Source organism: Heptranchias perlo, chromosome 31, assembly GCF_035084215.1.
Source record: "Heptranchias perlo isolate sHepPer1 chromosome 31, sHepPer1.hap1, whole genome shotgun sequence".
NCBI lineage: Eukaryota > Metazoa > Chordata > Chondrichthyes > Hexanchiformes > Hexanchidae > Heptranchias > Heptranchias perlo.
The window spans coordinates 21,224,736-21,247,319 of record NC_090355.1 but is presented as its reverse complement, the minus strand read 5'-3'; the positions used below and the strand labels follow the sequence as shown (position 1 = coordinate 21,247,319).

The window sequence follows — 22,584 nt, the reverse complement described above, 5'->3', positions numbered from 1 at the left end:
TGTTGATATGGCTGGTCTAATTCATCTCTGGTCAATGGTCAATGGTGACCCCTATGATTTTGATGGTGGGGGACTCGGCGATTGTGGTGCCATTTAAGGTCAAGGGGAGATAGTTGGTCTTTCTCTTGTATGAGATAGCCACTATATGGCACTTATTTGGTGTAAATGTTACCTGCCACTTGTAAGCCCAAGTCTGGATGTTATCCAGGTCTAATTGTAGGCTGGCAGAGGCTGCATCATTATCAGAGTAGGTGTGAATGGAGCTGAACACTGTATAATCTTCAGCAAGCAGTCCCATTCCTGGCCTTATGAGGGAAGGAACATGATTAATAAAGCAGCTGAAGATGGTTGGGCTGACGATGGTTTCCTGAGGAATTCCTGCATGAAATGTCCTGGGGTTGCGACACCCACGACCATCTTTCTTTGTATCAAATATGAATCCATCCACTGGATAGTTTTCCCCTTGACCTCCAATGACCAGATATGGACGGGGGCCTTGGTGCCATACTTGGTTGAATACAGCCTTGATATTTAGGGCAACTACTCCTGCCTCTTTTCTAGCATTCAGCTCTTGTGTCCATGCCTGGATTAAGGCTGTGATGAGGTCTGCAACTAAATAGTTCCGTTGGAATCCAAACTGAACATTGGTGAGCAAGTTAGTGCTAAGTAAGTGTTGCTTTGTGGCACCATTGATGGCTGCTTCCATCACTTTACTGATGATTGGGAAGAAGCTCTTAGGGCAGTAATTGGCCAGGTTAGATTTATCCTGTTTCTTATGGATGGGACATATCTGGGCAATTTTCCATATTGTTGGGTAGTTGCCAGTATCATAGTTGTACTGGAACAGCTTGGCTAGGGAATGGCTAGCTCTAGTGCACAGGTCTTAAACACTGTCACTGGGATGTTGTCAGGCCCATAGCCTTTGCTGTGTCCAGTGCCCACAGCCGCTTCTTAATGTCACATGAAGTGATGGTCGGACCTTGGGAGGCAGTCGAGTAGGATCATTCACTCGTCACTTTTGCTTCTTAATGTCACATGGAATGAACCGAATCTATGATTGGCACCATGGAAGGAGAACAAGTAAGATCATTCACTTTTGGCTGAGGGTGCTTGCAAACATTTCAGCCTTGTCTCTTGCATTCATGTGCTGATGGTTGAGGATGGGGAATGTTGATGCAGCGACAGCGCTTTGAATCCCTTCCATGTAGAACAAATGCATTGCACTTTTGATGGTTATTTTACAATAATAGCACATCTTAGAGGGTGCTATTTTAACATGGATAACATCAACCCTTCATCTATTAGATTTTACAAAAAATCAACATCCTTCAGAGTTGCTTAGTCTGATATATTACAGCAAAAAATTGTTCAAAGTAACTGGTAATAACCTGACTTCAAATGTGGTTAGATAGCTTCAATCTGAACCAAATGTGTGAGCAAGTGTGTGAAATATTTCACTTACCAATTCAGAGTAAGCTACAAATCACTCAATGCAATTCAGTCAGTGTTGATATCTTAGTTATTTATTTGACAGTGCTTGATGTCACCCTAACATGTGTGTGTGTGTGTGTGTGTGTATGTGTGTGAGAGAGAGAGAGAAAGAGCATGTGTGGACATTGTGTGCATCCGTGTGACATAGAATATGAGGATACTATGTGTGAGAGAAAATATGAGGACAGTGCATGCATCACAACATCTGATGACACCGTGCAAGAGAGAGCTGTTTATATCCACGTGTAAGATGGTCCTACTTTCCACTTTCCAGCAAAAAAATTGAACAAAAAAATCTATGACGTGCATATAAGACAATGTTCAACATTACAAAAATACTATAGACCCTACCTCTCTCGCTCTACCTTCAAACTGCAGCAGATGATAGAACTTCAAAAAGTTGGCTAACTTCATAATGAGATCTTGAGAAGTCACATAAATATTGCCTCTTGATGGACCTAATAATTTTCTCTTGATCCAAGTTCCCTCATGTCCCGATATTATGTTTTTCATGCCTTATGCTGCTATTATAGTTGTCTCTGTAGCACTGCTCACAACATAGGGACATAGAAACAAAGGAACAAGAGTAGACCATTCAGCCCCTTGAGCCTGTTCTGCCATTCAATGAAATTGTAGCTGACCTGTATCCTAATTCCATTTACCCGCCTTGGTTCCATATCCCTTAATACCCTTGGCTAGGAAAAATCTATTGATCACTTTCCAAACCTGGTCTACCACTCACTTCTCTCAGCTCCTGGTCTGCTGCTTCACTCCCTCAGGCTTCCAGTCTGCTGCATCTCTCTTTTAGGCTTCCAGCCTAACACTTCCCTCTTTCAGTTTCCTGGTCACCTGCTGTCCTCCCTCCAACTTCTGGTCTGCCACTCCCTTCTCTCAGACTTTTGGTTTCCTGCTTTTCAATTGAATTCATACCCAGTCATGGTAGTGTATGGAACAGTCAGCACAAATTAAAATCAAGTTTCCTGCTCTCTAGGAAATCAACTTATTAGTCACTGTAGCTTCACAGATCGCAGGAAATGATAAGACATATCCTCAATTTCATCCCCAAAGCACTGGCCTAAATTTCTCATCTTGTGTAAGGATATTGTGCACATGTGTGTGACTGAGAGAGAAAAAGAATATGTGAGGCCACCTCTTCTGTGTCTCCTTTCCAATAAAAGGAGTGGGGAGAGCGGACCTGAACGGCCAATAAAAGGAGTGGGGAGAGCAGACCTTTAAAAAAAATCGAAGGAAAAGACAAAAAGCGACGTCACAGAGGAGCACCGAGGGTATATCAGTGTAAGTTTCTAGTTTATTGATAAGTGTTTTTAGAGGTTATTGTGCTTAGTGGTTAGTGTCTTTAGTGGTGGTTAGTGTTTTTAGTGGTTAGTCTGTTAGTCTTAGTTAAAAAGCCTTAAAACTAAACAGGCACTTAAAAAGAGCAGGACACTAGTTTAAACTAGATAAATTAAGTTGTTTTAAAAAAAACTAAAATTAAACCAATTCAATTAATTACTTAAAAACTTTGATTAAATAAATAAATAAAACCAGGTTAGATAGAGATGGCAGTGCAGGTGCAGGTGGTGCACCATAACTGCAGCATGTGGGAGTTTGTGGAGAGCAATGTGATCCCAGGCAACCACATCTGCAGTAAGTGTCTGCAACTTGAGGAACTTAGGCTCAGAGTTGTTCAGCTGGAATCTAAGATGCAGACTTTGCAGTGCATCAGGAAGGGGGCGAGTTACCTGGACACTTTGACCCAGGAGGCAGTCACGTCCCTTAGGTTAGATAGTGATTTAGATTTGGTTAGTGGTCAGGGACAGGAGGATGTGACTGTGAGTCAGGCAGGTAAAGGGACCCCAGATGCAGTGCTGGAGGAGCCTCAGCCTTTGCCCTTGTCCAAAAGGTATGAGGTACTTGCTACCTGTGTGGATGAGAACAAAGACTGCAGGGAGGATGGGCAAATTGACCACGGCACCATGGTACAGGCGACCATTCAAGTGGGGGGAGCGAAAAGGAATGTGATAGTGTTAGGGGATAATATAGTCAGGGGAGTAGATACTGTTCTCTGCAGCCGTAACTGGGAGTCCCGAAGGCTGTGTAGCCTGCCAGGTGGCAGGGTTAAGGACATCTCCTCACAGCTGCAGAAGAACTTGGAGCATGAGGGGGAGGATCCAGTTGTCGTGGTCCACGTAGGAACCAACGGCATAGGTAGAACTAGGAATGAGGTTCTGCTGAGGGAGTTTGAGGAGCTAGGGTCCAAATTAAAAAGCAGAACCTCAAAGGTAATAATCTCTGGATTACTACCTGAGCCACGCGCAAATTGGCATAGGGACAAACTGATTAGATGGTTAAATGCGTGGCTGGAAGAGTAATGTGGGAAGCAGGGCTTTCAATTCATGTGGCATTGGCACCAGTACTAGGGAAAGAGGGAGCTGTTGTGTTGGGACGGGCTACATTTAAACCGGGCTGGTACCAGTGTCCAGTGTAGAGATAAATGGGTTTGATCTGGGAGCCATTACTGAGACATGGTTTCAGGGTGACCAAGGTTGGAAACTAAATATTCCGGGGTCCTTGACTTTAAGAAAAAATAGGCAAAATAGAAAAGGAAGGGGGTGGGGGGAAGCCCTGATAATAAAGGATGAGATAAAGGCAGTAGTGAGAAAGGATCTTAACTCAGAAAATCAGGAAGTAGAATCAGTATGGGTGGAGCTAAGAAATAACAAGGGGCAGAAACAATGTTGAGAATAGTTTATGGGCCCCCTAACAGTAGTTATGGTGTTGGACAGAGTATAAATCAGGAAATCAGAGGAGAATGGAACAAGGGTATTATAATAATTGTGGGGGACTTTAATCTTCATATAGACTAGGCAAACCAAAGGCGTATAGGTCGGTTCAGTGATTGGGCAAGAGGGTGGCAGATGGAGTATAATGTAGGGAAATGTGAAATTATCCACTTTAGTAGGAAGAATAGAAAAGCGGAATATTTTTTAAAAGGTGAAAGACCAAGAAATATTGGTAGTCAGAGAGATTTGGGTGTCCTTGTACACGAATCACAGAAAGATAACATGCAGGTACAGCAAGCAATTAGGAAGGCAAATGGTATGTTAGCCTTTATTGCAAAGGGGTTGGAGTATAGGAACAAGGAGGTCTTGCTGCAATTATATAGGGATCTGGTGAGACTACACCTGGAGTACTGTGTACAGTTTTGGTCACCTTACCTAAGGGAGGATATACTTGCATTAGAGGGGATGCAACGAAGGTTCACTAGATTGATTCCTGCGATGAGAGGGTTGTCCTTTGAGGAGAGATTGAGTAGAATGGGCCTATATTCTCTGGAGTTTAGAAGAATGAGAGGTGATCTCATGGAAACGCATAAAATTCTTAGAGGGCTTGACAGGGTAGATGCTGAGAGGGTGTTTCCCTGGCTGGAGAGTCTAGGATTAGGCGTCTTAGTCTCAAGATGAGGGGTCGGCCATTTAGGACCAAGATGAGGAAAAATTTCTTCACTCAGAGTGTTGTGAATGTTTGGAATTCTCTACCTCAGAGGGCTGTGGATGCTCATTCGATGAGTATATCTTAAGGGAATCAAGGGTTATGGGGATCAGGCGGGAAAGTGGAATTGAGGTAGAAGATCAACCATGATCTTATTGAATGGCTTTGCAGGCTTGAGGGGGCATATGGCCTACTTCTGCTCCTATTTCTTATGTTCCTTTCAGTGTTTCCCATTTTCTTTGACTATCCTTCCTCTTCCTTTTTGTATCATTCCTTTTTTCTTATGTTTTGTTGGTCCTTTACCCCATATTTCTTTTCATCTCCAACCCTGTTTTTTTTCTATTTCCTCTCACTTCTTCCATATCCCTTCCTACTTTACCTTTATTTCTTCCTTCAAATCTTTGCCTGTATTCTCCATTTCTTGGTATTTCAATCTTACAGCATCTTTCAATTAATTTCCACTTTCCTGGAGTTCTGTCTCCCACAATTTTGCCTCCAATGTTTCCTCCAAGGCTCTGCTTCGAAACCAGTCTTTTCTAGGCCAATGCCTTCAATAGGTATCTTTAACACACCTGTCACCCAGGGCTCTGCCTCTGTTTCTCTTACCCATGGCCTCTGCCTCACATCCCCACATCTAGACCTTTGTTTCCGGCTGCTGCAAATAATCCTCTCTCCTTGAATTATGCCTCTCATTCCCTCTTCCCAGGATGTGTACTTTCAATTTTGCGAAGGAGGATGGGAATGCTCTGCCTTGTTTGACATTAATCTAACATAGTTTCACCTGGAGAGGGAGTGGTTTCTCTATGAATGTAAAGTCAGAGGCTGTGGTATCTGTATCACAAAAGTAAGAATTAGTACTTAAAAAACATTCATTTGTCAGTGAACATTTTTAAATGTAGTAAAGTATAATCCACTTCTGAAATATTTTTCCTATCCCACATATATAATTTTAGCTTAAAGTCCCTCCATGTATGTAGCATGGGGCAGTGGCTGGATGTGGATGTTATCTCTTTCAGGCTTGTAAAAGACAACCTTATGGTTGTATTTTGACATTCTTCTATTTTAGGAAACATGCACAATTTTTTATTTTAAAAATGATGATACACTGAGCTATATAAATATTTAATGTACTTGAAATACATTCTTTTCAAGTTCATGGACAGAAGCAGTGCTTTTTAAAAATCAGTTTAGCTTATACAATGAAATTTAACCACATTCAAATTAGTTATTAGCTGGTTTATTGAACAGTTCACATTTTATATGTTTGGAAACTTTGTCACATTCTTTATGAAGATGTGCTGACTTGTATTCGTGTCAATACTTGTATCAACAACAAACACTACAACTTGACGTGTTATGAAGGGGTGTTGAATAATAGGGCTGAGTAATACTAGCTTTTCATTAATCAAATTTTAACTACAATGCAAAAAATTCAAACAACAGGACTACACAGTGGGCTGCAGAATGCGTTATTGGCTTAGCAAAACATTTTTGTACACTCAGTAGAATCTCAATTATCTGCTTTCCTCATAATTCAATAGAATTTTCACAGGACAGGGTCTTGCAAGAGACATTGAAACTACATGTTCTTTTGTTCTTTGTATTTCATCTCCTTTGCTTGGTACATAAAACTGTTTTTTAAAATTTATATTGCACTTGTCTTCATTCTTGTGTCTTACGGATGTATTAAACGTAATATGAAAATTTAAGGTCTCTTGATTGCCAATTTTAGTTATCCATTCTTTTATAGTGCAAATTAAGGTTCGACTGTATATTTGAACTCTGCAAAAATAGGCAACACACATTGCACAAATATATCCAGTAACCTTCACAGGAGATTTATTCTAAGAGATAGGGTTTGTTATAAAAACATCAATAAACTCTGCAATATATTGAAACCTTGGGCCTATCATTGTCATAAAGTTTTGCAATTCATTAACTAAAGTGTGAGATGATGATTGTTTTCATTGGGATTACAATGGTATTCACTGTGTGTCAAATATTTATTTAACTACCCTCCTCCACCCTTTTGAATGAAGTGGGGTTTAACCATTATTTAAACTCATGGATAAGGTCTGTTCTGATTGTGCAGGTAATGAATTTTGTTACCTGGAATGTGCTTTAGCAAACTGCTGATGTCATCCCATCTTCATCAGATTCAATCAGCAATCCCTTTGCTGGCTTGCTTTGTCTTTCAGGGTTACAGTGCAAAGATGAGTTATGATGTCACGACATGTCTGGTTTTATTCCCTTCCCTATTTTTAAAGTATTTTGTTTTCTCCTCTGCCATACACCATTCCTCGGCTAAGAGGACAAGAAGGATGCCTACTCACCGGTCTCTGCCAGTGCTGCTTTTGGTGCTGCTGCTAAATTGTGCACAAAAGTGACTCAGGGTGTCTTGACCAGGGATTAAAATGAGATGGGACACTGTTCCAGTTCTTGTCTCAGTACTTATAAAACGGCTTCTTGACTTTCTCATGAGATTTCCAAATTTGGTCTTTGTCATTGGCTATTGGATCTTGTGAGATTGGAAAAAGCTTTTGTGTTCCTGCTTCAGTCCTGGTTCTTCACACTTACTGCTATGGACCCTGAAACCAATGATTTTCCATTACTAGTGCAGATAAGTTTATCTTTTTAACATTTTATTGGGTTTCTACCTGTCCTGGCTGAATATTCTCTCCTTTCTTCCAACAATCCTTCCATCTTCATGTTGCCAAACACCCTTCACCTAGTTTCCGTTCCTGCCAGCTTTGTTGCTCTCCCACTCATAATTATTGCTGCTCCTATCTTGTGTTTTAATTTCTAAAAAATTTATAAATTGCTCTTTGATCTTATTATGTGGCTATGAAAACCTAAACGCTGCAGGGATGGAATCAAAGGTTGTAGTGGTGGGGTCAAATATCATCACGTGTAGGTCAAAAGTCAAATAGTTGGCTGTGGAGAATTGGTGTGGTCAGCTGGGTGTCTGGTTGAAATCCCATCACCATATTCAAGAACCTCGAAAACAAGCTACTGAGAAATGTTATTTGTACACTAGGGGTTACACACTCTATCTTCCTAGGGACACATCCCACTTAACTAAGTCCAGAGATCTTCGGCAGAGACAAGGTTTAACGACTCCCAGTTGTGTGTATGGGTACTACTGGAGATTAACCAGCTAAAACCATCCAACTTATTGGCACTACATGTCCAGTTTGGACCAACTTGACTTGCAGGATTCCAGAACCGAGTGTGGAGACTTCAACCATCGGTGACAGATTGACTGGTGAATTATCAACATTGTGCGACTTTCAGATGAGACATTAGAGCGAGGTCCCTTCACTGCTTTCAGGTGGATGTAAAAAATCCCATGGTACTATTTGAAGCATAGCAGGAACATACTCCTGACCAGTATTTATCCCTCAATTAATGTCACTAAAATAGATTATCTGGTCATTATCTCATTGCTGTTTGTGCGACCTTGCTGTGCGCAATTTGGCTGCCGTGTTTTCCTACATTACAACAGTGACTAAACTTCAAAAGTACTTCATTGGTTGTAAAGTGCTTTGTGACTTCCTGAGGTTGTGAATGACCCTATGTAAATGCAAGTTCTTTCCTTTCTTTGGGGTACTGGGAACCTTTCTGTTCAGGTACTGATGTCTACCAGGGAGAGTCGACTTTGTTTGGGAACTTGTATTGTCAGGCAGATCTTCTTGGAGTCACTTTTATGAAAGGGAAATTGTGTTTGACAAATTTATTAGAGTTTTTTGAGGATGTAACTAGCAGAGTAGATAAAGGAGAACCAGTGGATATAGTATATTTGGATTTTCAAAAGGCATTTGATAAGGTGCCGCATAAAAGGTTGTTACACAAGGTAAGGGCTCATGGGTTTGGGGCTAATATATTAGCATGGATAGAGGATTGGTTAAAGGACAGAAAACAGAGAGTAGGGATAAACGGATCATTCTCAGGTTGGCAGGCTGTAACTAGTGGGGTGCCGTAAGGATCGGTGCTTGGGCCTCAGCTATTTACAATCTGTATTAATGACTTAGATGAAGGACCGAGTGTAATGTAACCAAGTCTGCTGATGATACAAAGGTAGGTGGGAAAGTAAGCTGTGAGGAGGACACAAAGAGTCTGCAAAGGGATATAGACAGGTTAAGTGAGTGGGTAAGAAGGTGGCAGATGGAGTATAATGTGGGGAAATGTGAGGTTATTCACTTTGGTAGGAAGAATAGAAAAACAGAATATTTTTTGAATGGTGAGAAACTATTAAATGTTGGTGTTCAGAGAAACTTGGGTGTCCTCGTACAAGAAACACGAAAAGTTAGTATGCAGATGTAGCATGCAATTAGGAAGGCAAATGGCATGCTGGCGTTTATTGCAAGGGGGTTGGAGTACAATAGTAAGGAAGTCTTACTACAATTGTACAGGGCATTGGTGAGACCTCACCTGGAGTACTGCGTACAGTTTTGGTCTCCTTATCTAAGGAAGTATATACGTGCCTTAGAGGTAGTGCAACAAAGGTTTACTAGATTAATTCCTGGGATGGGAGGGTTGTCCTATGAAGAGAGGTTGAGTAGAATGGGCCTATTCTTTCTGGAGTTCAGAAGAATGAGAGGTGACCTCATTGAAACATACAAGATTCTGAGGGGGCATGACAGGGTAGATGCTGAGAGATTGTTTCCTCTGACTGGAGTGTATAGAACTAGGGGGCATAATCGCAGGATATGGGGTTGGCCATTCAAGACTGGGTAAGGACGAATTTCTTCACATAGAGGGTTGTGAACCTTTGGAATTCTCTACTCCAGAGGGCTGTGGATGATGAGTCATTGAATATATTCAAGGCTGAGATGGATAGATTTTTGGACTCTATGGGAATCAAGTGATATGGGGATCGAGCGGGAAAGTGGAGTTGAGGTCGAATATCAGCCATGATCTTATTGAATGGTGGAGCAGGCTCGAGGGGCCGTATGACCTTCTCCTGCTCCTATTTCTTATGTTCTTTGACCTCCAAGAGACCCTGCTTACCTCACTTCCAAGATGGATAGTCACTAGTTGGTTGTCTGACAATTGACAATCACAGGTTTGAGCCCCTGCTAGGTGGGCGACTGGTACCAGGAGTCCCTAATGTGTGGCATGATGAACAGCACAACTTGCCATACAATGTGTGCATGTATTGACTCCATCCTCCTGGTTACAGTATGGACACACACCATATCCCACAGAATAGTGGTTCTATTATTTGGAGGTGTGAAGCATCAGCAACATCTGCTTACTTCCAGGGGTGGTATTTGCTTTGTGGGAAGTCCATCCAAAGGTTGGGTTTGGGGCCCCTACATTTTACCAGACAATGATACTAAATACTACCTACTTAATCTGGTCTCAAATCTGCACATGTACGATCCTGAAGAGGCTTGTTTACAATAATACAAATAATACTATAAAAATAGATGAGAAAAATGATCAGTGGTCAGCTATTACCATTACGTGGTTTCCTTTCACTGGATCTGCTCAGGGCCCCTGACTGGCTCAGGATCCCATGCAATTACATGGGTTGCACAGTCACTGCCTCTGCTTACTTTTCTGCAACCCAATCATAATAGGCACTGAGTCCTGGATATAAATGCATATGTTCTCATACAGAGACAGTGGAGAAGGTGCATTCAAGTTTTACAAGGATGATACCAGAACTGAGCGGTTATACCTATCAGGAAAGATTGAACAGGCTGGGGCTTTTTTCTCTAGAAAAGAGAAGGCTGAAGGGTGACCTGATGGAAGTCTTTAAGATTATGAAAGGGTTTGATAGGGTAGATGTAGAGAAGATGTTTCCACTTGTGGGGAATCCAAAACTAGGGGCCATAAATGTAAGATAGTCACTAATAAATCCAATAGGGAATTCAGGAGAAACTTCTTTACCCAGAGTGTGGTTAGAATGTGGGACTCGCTACCACAAGGTGAATAGCATAGATGCATTTAAGGGGAAGTTAGATAAACATGAGGGAGAAAGGAATAGAAGGACATGCCAATAGGGTTAGATATAGAGGGGTGGGAGGAGGCTCATGTGGAGCATAAACACCAGCATGGACCAGTTGGGCCGAGTGGCCTGTTTCTGTGCTGTGCATTATATGCAAGTGCGTGTGTTCTCATACCTAGCCTCTGAGCCCATGTAAAGAATTTGACCATTGTTCTTTACAAATGGTAGTAACAGCCAACTAGTTTTTATATTTTTACAGCTGCACTGATATTTGTGCAACTATGTAAACTATCCCTGCTTAGTCTCACCTTTTTGAGAAAACAAATAATTGCAATAAATTAATTGATTACTGTTTTATTATACACGCCTGCCCCTCAACCTATGTGCCCACACTAAACTTTTCATATACTTGTAATGTATTTCCTATTTTCTGTACATACACTCCAATTCCCACAATATTCATTTGGATCCAATGACTGACATTTGGATTTCAAAAAAACAGCAGAGGTAACTCCAAACGGTTGGGTCACTAAGACAGAAGTGGTTTGGTTCGTGTGGTCAGATTATTTGGGGCGAGATCAGGGGACATTTCACAATGTTTTTATCAGCAGAATAGAGTGCAGTTCAACGCAGGGTCAAAAGCAGATAGTCCCTCATTTCCATTTCACACGAAAATATCAACCAACGGTTTACAGGTTCTTTCTCTCTCCCTCTCTCCCCCCAAAGCAATACATTCCGACACCTCCAGCGAGTCTGAAAGACTCATCGGCTGAAGCTGGTGGATGCGTCCCATTGTAAGCGTTCGGCTGTTGAAGAACAATTGGAGGCTTGTGACAATGCGTGGAATGCCGGGATGAGTGGTTTGGGCTTCGCGCGGTTGGCGCAGCCTCTGTCCCGTTCGCCACGGAGGCGGGGTGTTTTGTGTGGGGTTTTTTTTTTCTCTCGGGAGGGGTCGCACCACAAAATCCCATTGTGCAGCGCGCTTGCGCGGGGCGCTGAGCGGTTGCCAGCGCGAGCGGCTTGCACTCCAGCCGAGCGTTATCAATTTGCGCGAGAATCGGGCTAACCGACTGACAGGTAAACACCATGGGCGACGCGTGCTGATGTTACCGTGAGGGAAAACAGCAGCCGGGACCAGGGATGGAGATCGAAAAAAGAACGAATGGCTACGAATACGAAGAAAAAAACGGGTTAAAACCTATAAGTAGTAAGTCAGCGGTTAATAAAGTATATATTTTTGTAGTGTTCCTGAATTAAGAATTGTACATAACGGTGGACGGTTTAGGGTTATCAATTTTATTTGTACTTAACTGTTTGCTATTGTTTTCAAAGTAATACGGGCAACTATTTGGTTGCATGGTATGTTTTTTTTTTACCATTCACCCTACTGATTATTGTGGTGGGGTCTCGGCGTTTCTAAAATGCACTTTTGTTTCCCAAGAGATAGTGACCGGGAAAATTTCGAGGCTTTTTTTAAAAAAAATGCCACTTTAAGCTTATTTTGAGACAAAATGCAGCTGGGAACATTTATTTGAAATGTGTTTCTCTGTAGTGATGAGTCTTTGTAAGGTCGTAAAACGTGAACTTTTGAACTTGAGAGCGCCCTGAAGCAATTAGGAGAAGGCATAATAAGGACACCGCCGAATTACAAAGGATGTATAAAAAGAATAGAAAACACCATCAATCAAAATAACATCACATAATAAAAGATTACACCCATGTAAGCCGGTGTAGTGACTTACAAATACAGAGCAATTGCATTTAAGAGCATTTTTGATTAAAATTAATTTCAGAATCAGTGAAATTAAGGCCGTTCTCAAGTTTGATTTTTAAAACGTTAAGTAAGATGACATGTTTGAATTATTTTTTATAGTTTTTCCAGTATAAGTGGGATGTGGTTTGGTGTGAATAGGCTAACTTAAAAGGTTGTTTTTAAAAAGAGTAAAACGTATTTTAGAGAAGAACTATATTGATGAATATTGTGAAACTTGAACATTTAATTTGAATCCCATATTCCTTAAAGTTTATTCCTTTGTTGATTTTGCCCTGTAACATAAAATAGAACGAGCTAAGTTTACTGGGTGAACCTAGGTCATATAGACAGCAAAATAATTCATTTTTGGTGTGATTGCTTTGATAAACACCAGCTGGCTATCAAATTTAAATGAATTGTATTTTGTTGCAGTCTTTCTAGTGTAATACTACTTTAATTGCTTTGTTTTACTCTTAATTTACAATTAGTCATTCTTTTAGAATGATGTGTTTTGCATATTCTTGCATTCATTAATGCAGCTTTTTTCCTGATGGTTTGAATTTTGTTTTCTTAATATTTAAAAAAAACTTGCATTCTTTTGAGGCTGTGTGAAACAATGGAAGTGTACATTTATTTATTTTGAAGATATTGGTCAATGTATTGTTTACCAACTATTATTGTGGATTTCTCAAATTTGCATACAGATGGGAAATTGCATTTTGCATGTTTTGTAGTACCTCTCCCATTGTTGGTGTTGAATAAAATTATTTAAGGTTTTTTAAAAAAAATCTATTTTTACTGTTTTTGGGCCTGGTAAAGTTTCATTTTTTTTTCTTAACGGAAACATAATTTCCAGTTCCTTTGGTATGGTGGATATAATTTGTGATTTGTTTTTGATAAATTAATTCTTACAGATAAAATTACTGAGTTTTGCTGAAAAGAAATAAACAAGATTTAGCTGATTGTATCTTCCAGGTTGATATATAAGGCGTGCATTTAACTAATTGTATCCCACTTATGAAGTATTTTGCATAAAGGTACAAATCTCTCCCTTCCACATGGCTTTTGTTGATCACATTGTGTCATTTTTTGAAATAAATTAACAGCTATTAGAAGAATATTAAGTAATAGGAAAACAACTGACCAATGCTTTAGCAAAGAACAGTTTTATAAATTGCGTCATGTATTGCAGTGAAATGGTTTCTGCCTCACCGTGATGGTAAAGGTGATGTTTAAACAGCAGCTGTGTTTGTTTGAATCAATCTTCAGACCCAAAAATTTTATGCCCAGCACCTGATTATGGTGTTGAGGTCCAAACTACAAACTGCAGACTGCAATGTCACTGTGGTCTTCTGCAGTTTGGGTTCCAAAGGTCAAAGTACTACAGGGTATGGCCGAAAATTTGCTCGTAAGGGAGGAAAATATTGAAATTCAATGGAAAATCTTTTCCCAAATCTTTCTGTACTGGGGATAATAATATTTGTTTTGCCCTTCACTCCTAAATTTACCAAAGTGTCTTTCGTGCATCGTGACATAATCATGCAGACATCATGATACAAGGGCATCAATGGCCTTCAGGGCCATGCAAATCTAGAAAGTAGGATCATGTTTTGGAGAATTATAAGAAAGATAATGTGTGTGTTTTGTGTGAAATTAATGACAATCATGCTCTGAATACTGTAATACGTAATTGGTTTCAGATTGTATAATCTCTGTTTGGAGGAGAAAATTACATTGCAGAATTAATTGTATTTTACAACACTTCGATTGGATTTTTGAAGCAACTGTTGCATTTTAAAAAATATCTCCATCAGGGAACACATTTGAATAGAAGATAAATATTAGTTTTGAAACAATAAACAAGATTAATTTTTCAATGTTCCAAAAAACACAAAAATAAATTTAGAATTAAGTATGATGTGATCATTTTGATCTTGAGAAATTCTCTAATGTTTTTAAATAATGACGTATTAACTTGAGAATTGTTGGTTCTCAGTGACACACTTGGGCTATTTCGCATTGTTTGACTTCTAACCTTTCTACATCTTCTTCAAAAGGGTGGGGGTAGAGAGGGGAAGCATGGCCTATCTGCTAATCTAATGTTAACAAAACAGTAATGCTAAAATGGAGATAGAGGTTATTCTTGAAAATAGTTCTGATTCATTGCCAGTAGCTTTGTCGTGACTATATTTTGCAATGAATGAAATTACACGCCAATATATTTGTAACTACTGCTTGAAGTATTTTGCATAAATTAATGAGCTCTTGCTTGGTATCTAATAAGAACAATATTGCTGTTCTGTGACATAGATTGAATATTCATTTATAAGTCAAGAAAGAAATTGTGAAACACACACAGCTCTCAGTACATAGCTAAATGCTTAGGATTCTAGACCTAGGTGTGTGTTTTCAGTTTCAAGTGCTACATTTTAGAAGATGCTTTTGGCCTGATGGAATGTTGCTATCTACATATAATCAAGAAAAATGCATGCAGAACTAAAGAGCTGGAAATGAGATGTGATGAGTGGATTCTTTCAACCATGTATGGGCATATTACATTTTGGCTCGTTATTTGTAATTGTGCTGTATATGGAGCAGTATGATAATGTAACTTTTTGGTAAGATTCTACTACATAAAACAATTTCACTTTAAAGAAATGAGGAATGTGATGGTTGTATCTCTAAATAGACTGGGGGATCTAAGTTAGAACACAGCAAGTGCATTTGTTTCATTGTGGAGCAGCTTTTTCAAGATTGCTTACTGAACAGTACCAATTCTTGAGAAGAAATATTTTTTAAGTGCATATAATGAAAAAGTAAGTTTATGTGATTATATACAATTCCCAGCATAAACTACCATTTGGTTAAAATTTTATGGGCAACCTTTACTGGTGGTCTGTTTCCATGTTTCTACTAGAATTGTTTGCAAGCACTCAATACAATTAATAAAAAGTATCCTTTGCTACAGTAAAGGTCAGTAGTGATTCATTATTTTAATTTAATATGTATGTGCTACAATAATTATAGATAGTTGAATTAAAATCTCTGTTAATTTCTGTAGTGCCACAGAGCATTCTCTTCTTAAAATTCTCAGAGAACAGAACACAGAGGTCATCATTTTGTCTTCACAGTGGTGCCCTGGAAGTACAATTGCATCTCTTCCTGTTTTGAGAGTAACAAACCAACAACCAGAATTCTCTTGAATCTTTTGTCTTTTTAAAAAAAAAATATTCTTCACATATGAGGACTCTGCATTAGCTGTTGCCTGTTTGTCCAAGTGGAGTGATTATTTTGTGAAATCATTTTGTCCACTCCTTGGACTCTTTGGAATCAACCCATTTAGGCTAACAAAATTGCTCTTAGTTATCAATGATTTTATATTCTATAAGTACTATAAGTAACACTTCTGATCAGGCTATATGACACAGTGGGCTAAGTAAACACACTGATTTTATATTTTGTAAATAACACTATTTTTGATAAATTATGTAACAATTGTAGGTTAATCAAGAACAATCTGTTATTTTGTTGAATTCATTAATGTTTTGATTTATTCATACTCAGGCATGTGCATTAGGCCATATATTGAATACTTGGCCCCAATGCCTTTATTATGTTTAGATTTTAAACGTTTTACATATCTCCATATTAAAAGTAACAAATTTAGTTAAGACTACTTCTGGCATGCCTGCCATATTCTGACACATCAAGTACTATTTTTTCCTATAGCCTGTATTAAAATCATAATTCCCACAGTGCAACGCTGCTTACAAATCAACACAACTTGGCGTTAAGTCAGCAGTTTCACTTAGACCTCATGGATGGCTGATGAGGGAAGTATAAAAAAATACTTTGAGGTGATAAGGTATGTTGTTCTGAGGTTAGGGTAGAAGGAACTTTACTGCCCAGTGTAGTGACATACCTGACAATGAAATGATGCCTAAACAGAAAAATATTCTGTTTTCTAGCTATGAAATCCCTGTCCTAGTGAGCCATAAATGAACCATAATTACTACAAAATACCCCATTATTGCCAAACAGAAAGACAGTGAATCATGCGCCTCCTGTGAATTAACTGTGTATCTCCCCTTACGTTTCTAACATAGTTGCATAGTTGGGAGAAACAAACTTTTGTGGGGACTTTTCTTTGCAGATTAATATGAAACATAAATAATTGTGTTTAAACTCAAGCAAGGGTTCTGGTTGTAAATGATGCATATTAACATGATTGAAGACTGCTTAAGACAATTGTGTACAAATGTTTGTTCCATTTCCTGTGTATATAGTGAAGGATCAATCAATACACATGCAGCAAGCAGTTCAGATATCAAACCTAGTGAAATTAGTCTGTGGTAAACCCAGTTTACAATTATTGAATTAATTTACAAGGTGCTTGAGAGAAAACTTGATAATCATGCTTAGACTTGCTATACCTTGCTATGCCTATACTTGCTTAATTTAGTCACATAAGGTTTTTGTGAAGATATTAAAACCCATCTAAAATAGTGGAAGTAACATTGGTGAGCTCAACAGCTAAATGGAAGAAGTATATAATTAATCCATTCCAAAACTAGGAATCTGATGCTCTGGAAGTGTAGAATCACACCATTTGATTGTCTGATACAGTAGCATGAATTTCCCAGATTTTCTAGTGCATCTATAAGAACATAAGAAATAGGAGCAGGAGTAGGCCATACGGCACCTCGAGTCTGCTCCGCCACTCAACAAGATCATGGCTGATCTTCTACCTCAACACCATTTTCTTGCACTATCCCCATATCCCTTGATGCCTTTAATATCTAGAAATCTATTGATCTCTGTTTTGAATGTACTCAATGACTGAGTCTCCACAGTCGTCTGGGGTGGAGAATTCCAAAGATTTACCATCCTCTGAGTGAAGATATTTCTCCTCATCTCTGTCCTAAATGGCCTACCCCTTATTATGAGACTCTGACCCCTAGTTCTAGACTCCCCAGCCAAGGGAAACATCCTCCCTGCATCTACCCTGGTGAGCCCTGTAAGAATTTTCTATGTTTCAATGAGATCACCTCTCATTCTTCTAAACTCGAGAGAATACAGGCACAGTCTACTCAATCTCTCCTCACATGACAATCGTGCCATCCCAGGAATCAGTCTAGTGAACCTTCGTTGCACTCCCTCCATGGCAAGTATATCCTTTCTTAGGTAAGGAGACTAAAATTGTACATAATACTCCAGGTGCGGTCACACCAAGGCCCTATGTAATTACAGTAAGACATCTTTATTCCTGTACTCAATCCTCTTGTAATAAAGGGCAACATACCATTTGCCTTCCTAATTGCTTGCTGCACCTGCATGTTAGCTTTCAATGACTCATGTACAAGGATAACCAGGTCCCTTTGAACATCAACATTTCCCAATCTCTCACCATTTTAAAAAATACTCTGCATTTCGGTTTTTCCTATCAAAGTGGATAACTTCACATTTTTCCATATTATATTCCATCAGCCATGTTCTTGCCCACTCATTTAGCCTGTCTATATCCCAGTGAAGCCTCTTTGCATCCTCCTCACAACTCACATTCCCACCTACTTTGGTGTCATCAGCAAACTTGGAAATATTACATTTGGTCCCCTCATCCAAATCATTGATATATAGATTGTGAATAGCTGGGGCCCGTGCTCCGATCCCTGCGGTACCCCACTAGTCACAGTCTGCCAACCTGAAAAAGACCCGTTTATTCCTACTCTCTGTTTTCTGACTGTTAACCAATTCTCAATCCATGCCACTATATTACTCCCAATTCCATGTGCTCTAACTTTGTTCACCAACTTCCGGTGTGGGACCTTATCAAAAGTCTTCTGAAAATCCAAATACACCACATCCATTGATTTCCCCCTTATCTATTCTACTAGTTACATCCTCAAAGAACTCCAAAAGGTTTGTCAAACATGATTTCCCTTTTATAAATACTTGTTGACTCTGCCAAATCCTATTATTATTTTCTAAGTGTCCTGTTATCACATCCTTTATAATAGATTCTAGCATTTTCCCTACTACTGACGTCAGGCTAACAGGTCTGTAGTTCCCTCTTTTCTCTCTCCCTCCTTTCTTAAATAGTGGAGTTACATTTGCTACCCTCCAATCTGTAGGAATCATTCCAGAATCTATTTCTTCTTTGGAAAATGACAACCAATGCATCCACTATCTCTATAGCCACCTCTTTCAAAACCCTGGGATGTAGATCATCAGGTCCTTGGGATTTATCGACTTTCAGTCCCATTAATTTCTCTAGTACTTTTTTTTTACTAATACTAATTTCTTTCAGTTCCACATTCTCGCCAGACCCTTGGATCTCTAGTATTTCTGGGAGGTTTTTTGTGTCTTCTTCCGTGAAGACAGACACAAGGTATTTGTTTAATTTCTCTGCCATTTTCTTATTCCCCATTATAAATTCTCCCATCTCTGTCCGTAAGGGACCCACATTTGCCTTTGCTAGTCCTTTCCTTTTTACATACTTATAGAAGCTTTTACATAAGAACATAAGAACATAAGAAATTGGAGCAGGAGTAGGCCAATCGGCCCCTCGAGCCTGCTCCGCCATTCAATAAGATCATGGCTGATCTGATCCCAACCACAAATCTAAAGAACACAAGAAGTCGGAGCAGGACCCGGCCACATAGCCCCTGGGCCCTCTCCCCCACCCACAGGGCATTGACCGATCCGAACTCAGCTTCATGTCCAATTTCCTGCCCGCTCCCCATAACCCCTAATTCCCTTTACTTCTAGGAAACTGTCTATTTCTGTTTTAAATTTATCTAATGATGTAGCTTCCACAGCTTCCTGGGGCAGCAAATTCCACAGACCTACCACCCTCTGAGTGAAGAAGTTTCTCCTCATCTCAGTTTTGAAAGAGCAGCCCCTTATTCTAAGATTATGCCCCCTAGTTCTAGTTTCACCCAACTTTGGGAACATCCTTACTGCATCCACCCGATCAAGACCCTTCACAATCTTATATGTTTCAATAAGATCGCCTCTCATTCTTCTGAACTCCAATGAGTAGAGTCCCAATCTACTCAACCTCTCCTCATATGTCCGCCCCCTCATCCCCGGGATTAACCGAGTGAACCTTCTTTGTACTGCCTCGAGAGCAAGTATGTCTTTTCTTAAGTATGGACACCAAAACTGTATGCAGTATTCCAGGTGCGGTCTCACCAATACCTTATATAACTGCAGCAATACCTCTTTGTTTTTATATTCTATCCCCCTAGCAATAAAAGCCAACATTCCGTTGGCTTTCTTGATCACCTGCTGCACCTGCATACCAACTTTTTGATTTTCTTGCACTAGGACCCCCAGATCCCTTTGTACTGCAGTACTTTCCAGTCTCTCGCCATTAAGAAAATAACTTGCTCTCTGATTTTTCCTGCCAAAGTGCATAACCTCACATTTTCCAATATTATATTGCATCTGCCAAATCTCCGCCCACTCACCCAGCCTGTCTATATCCTCTTGCAGGTTTTTTATGTCCTCCTCACTCTCTACTTTCCCTCCCATCTTTGTATCATCTGCAAATTTTGATATGTTGCACTCGGTCCCCTCCTCCAAATCGTTAATATAGATTGTAAAGAGTTGGGGACCCAGCACCGACCCCTGTGGAACACCACTGGTTACTGGTTGCCAGTCCGAAAATGAACCATTTATCCCAACTCTCTGCTTCCTGTTCGATAACCAATCCTCCACCCATGCCAGAATATTACCCCTGAATGAATTTTACAGCATGAATCAGTACAACAAATCTCCAAGTAGGCCTATAGCACAACTAAGATTCTTTTTGAGGCAAAATAGTAAGCCTTGTATTTTTTTTAAAAAAACTTTCTTTCAAAAAGTGTAAAAAGCCTGTTGTTTTTGAGTTTTTACTATAAAATTATACAATACTGAGCTTGTGTGCCACTTGTCCTTCTATAATTTTCAAACAAAATGCAATGGGGCGATTTGATTAGAAATATTCAACGTGAGGTCATTTTTAGCCAAACATCTCTGCCTTAGGGAATTGCTAGAGAGAGTACTACGACTGCTGCAAACTAGCATTTGTGTGTCCTTTCTGATGGCCTTGCATGGAACCTTCAAAGTGGTTTGTTTCTCATTTTTGCATGCAGCTCAACAAGCTGACCGATCACTAGAACCTTCACAGTGGTTTCTTTCTCATTTTTGCCGTGATGGCTCAGCTAGTTGAGGCACTGAGTAGCTGAGCCATTGATCACAGCCAGGAGATGGTAGAGATGCTACTGCAAACCCCAGTAAGCACATTGGTGTGGAGTAAGGGGAAAAAAGAAAACACAACTGTCAATTTCACACACGTACCAATGCAGTCATTGTAGATCGAGGTGTCAGGATGGGTCCTGTGATGTACTGCCACATTTATATAATGAGCACACCGAGCTACTGTGTATAACAGAAGAATGATTGGGAAATTAGATTAAAAGATATGAAGGTCGACAAGCAATGGTGAACATTTAAAGATATATTTCATAATTCTCAACGAATATACATTCCATCCAGGAATAAAAACTCCACGGGACAAGTGATCCATCTGTGGCTAACTAAAGAAATTAAGGATTGTATTAGATTAAAAGAGGAGGCTTATAATGTTGCCAAGAAGAGTAGTAAGCCAGAGGATTGGGAGAGTTTTAGAAACCAGCAAAGGATGAGCAAAACATTGATACGGAGAAAATAGAATGAGAGTAAATTAATAAGTAATATAAAAACAGATTGCAAGAGCTTCTACAAATATGTAAAAAGGAAGAGATTAGTGAAAGTAAACATGGGTCCTTTAGAGGCTGAGACAGGAGAAATTATAATGGGGAATAAGAAAATGGCGGAGACGTTAAACAAATCTTTTGTATCTGTCTTCACAGTAGAAGACACAAAAAACATACCAGAAATAGTGGAGAACCAAGGGTCTAACAAGCGTGAGGAACTTAAAGTAATTAAGCTTAGTAAAGAATAAGTACTGGAGAAATTAATGGGACTAAAAGCCGACAAATCCCCTGGACCTGATGAGCTACACCCTAGGGTTTTAAAAGAGGTGGTTGCAGAGATAGTGGATGCATAGGTTGTAATCTTCCAAAATTCCCCAGATTCTAGAACGGTCCCAGTGGATTGGAAGATAGCAAATGTAACAGAATGTAAAGAAAACAGGGAAATTTCAGCCAGTTAGCCTGACATCAGAGGTCGGGAAAATGCTGGAATCCATTATTAAGGACGTGATATCAGGGCACTTAAATCATAATATGATTAGGCAGAGTCAACATGGTTTTATGAAAGGAAAATCGTGTTTGACAAATCTATTCGAGTTTTTTGAGGGTATAACTAGCAGGGTAGGTAAAGGTGAACGAGTGAATGTTGTATATTTGGATTTTCAAAAGGCATTTGATAAGGTGCCACATAAAAGGTTGTTATACAAGATAAGGGCTCATGGGGTTGGAGATAACATTAACATGGATGGAGGATTGGTTAACGGATAGAAAACAGAGAGTAGGAATAAACGGGTCATTTTCAGGTTGGCAGGCTGTAACTAGTTGGGTGCTGCAAGGATCAATGCTTGAGCCTCAGCTATTTACAATCTATATTAATGATTTAGATGAAGGACAGAGTGTAATGTATCCTAGTTTGCTGACGATACAAAGCTAGGTGGGAAAGTAAGCTGTGAGGAGGACACAGAGTCTGCAAAGGGATATAGTGAGTCGGTAAGAAGGTGGCAGATGGAGTATAATGTGTGGAAATGTGAGGTTTTTCACTTTGGTGGAAAGAATAGAAAAACAGAACATTTTTTAAATGGTTAGAAACTATTAAGTTTGGTGTTCAGAGGGATTTGGGCATCCTTGCACATGAAACACAGAAAGTTAACATG

At 39.6% G+C, this 22,584-nt stretch overlaps 1 protein-coding gene across 1 annotated transcript in view; it reads left to right on the top strand.

The window, feature by feature from the left end:
* Positions 1-11,932: 11,932 nt before the first annotated feature.
* The window catches only part of LOC137300556 (nuclear receptor subfamily 6 group A member 1), a 341,818-nt gene continuing 331,166 nt past the window's right edge, over positions 11,933-22,584 (top strand). The window contains exon 1 of the mRNA XM_067969704.1: positions 11,933-12,146. Coding sequence (XP_067825805.1) covers positions 12,080-12,146 — 67 coding nt within the window. The 5' untranslated portion in view covers positions 11,933-12,079. The remainder of the gene's footprint in view (positions 12,147-22,584) is intronic.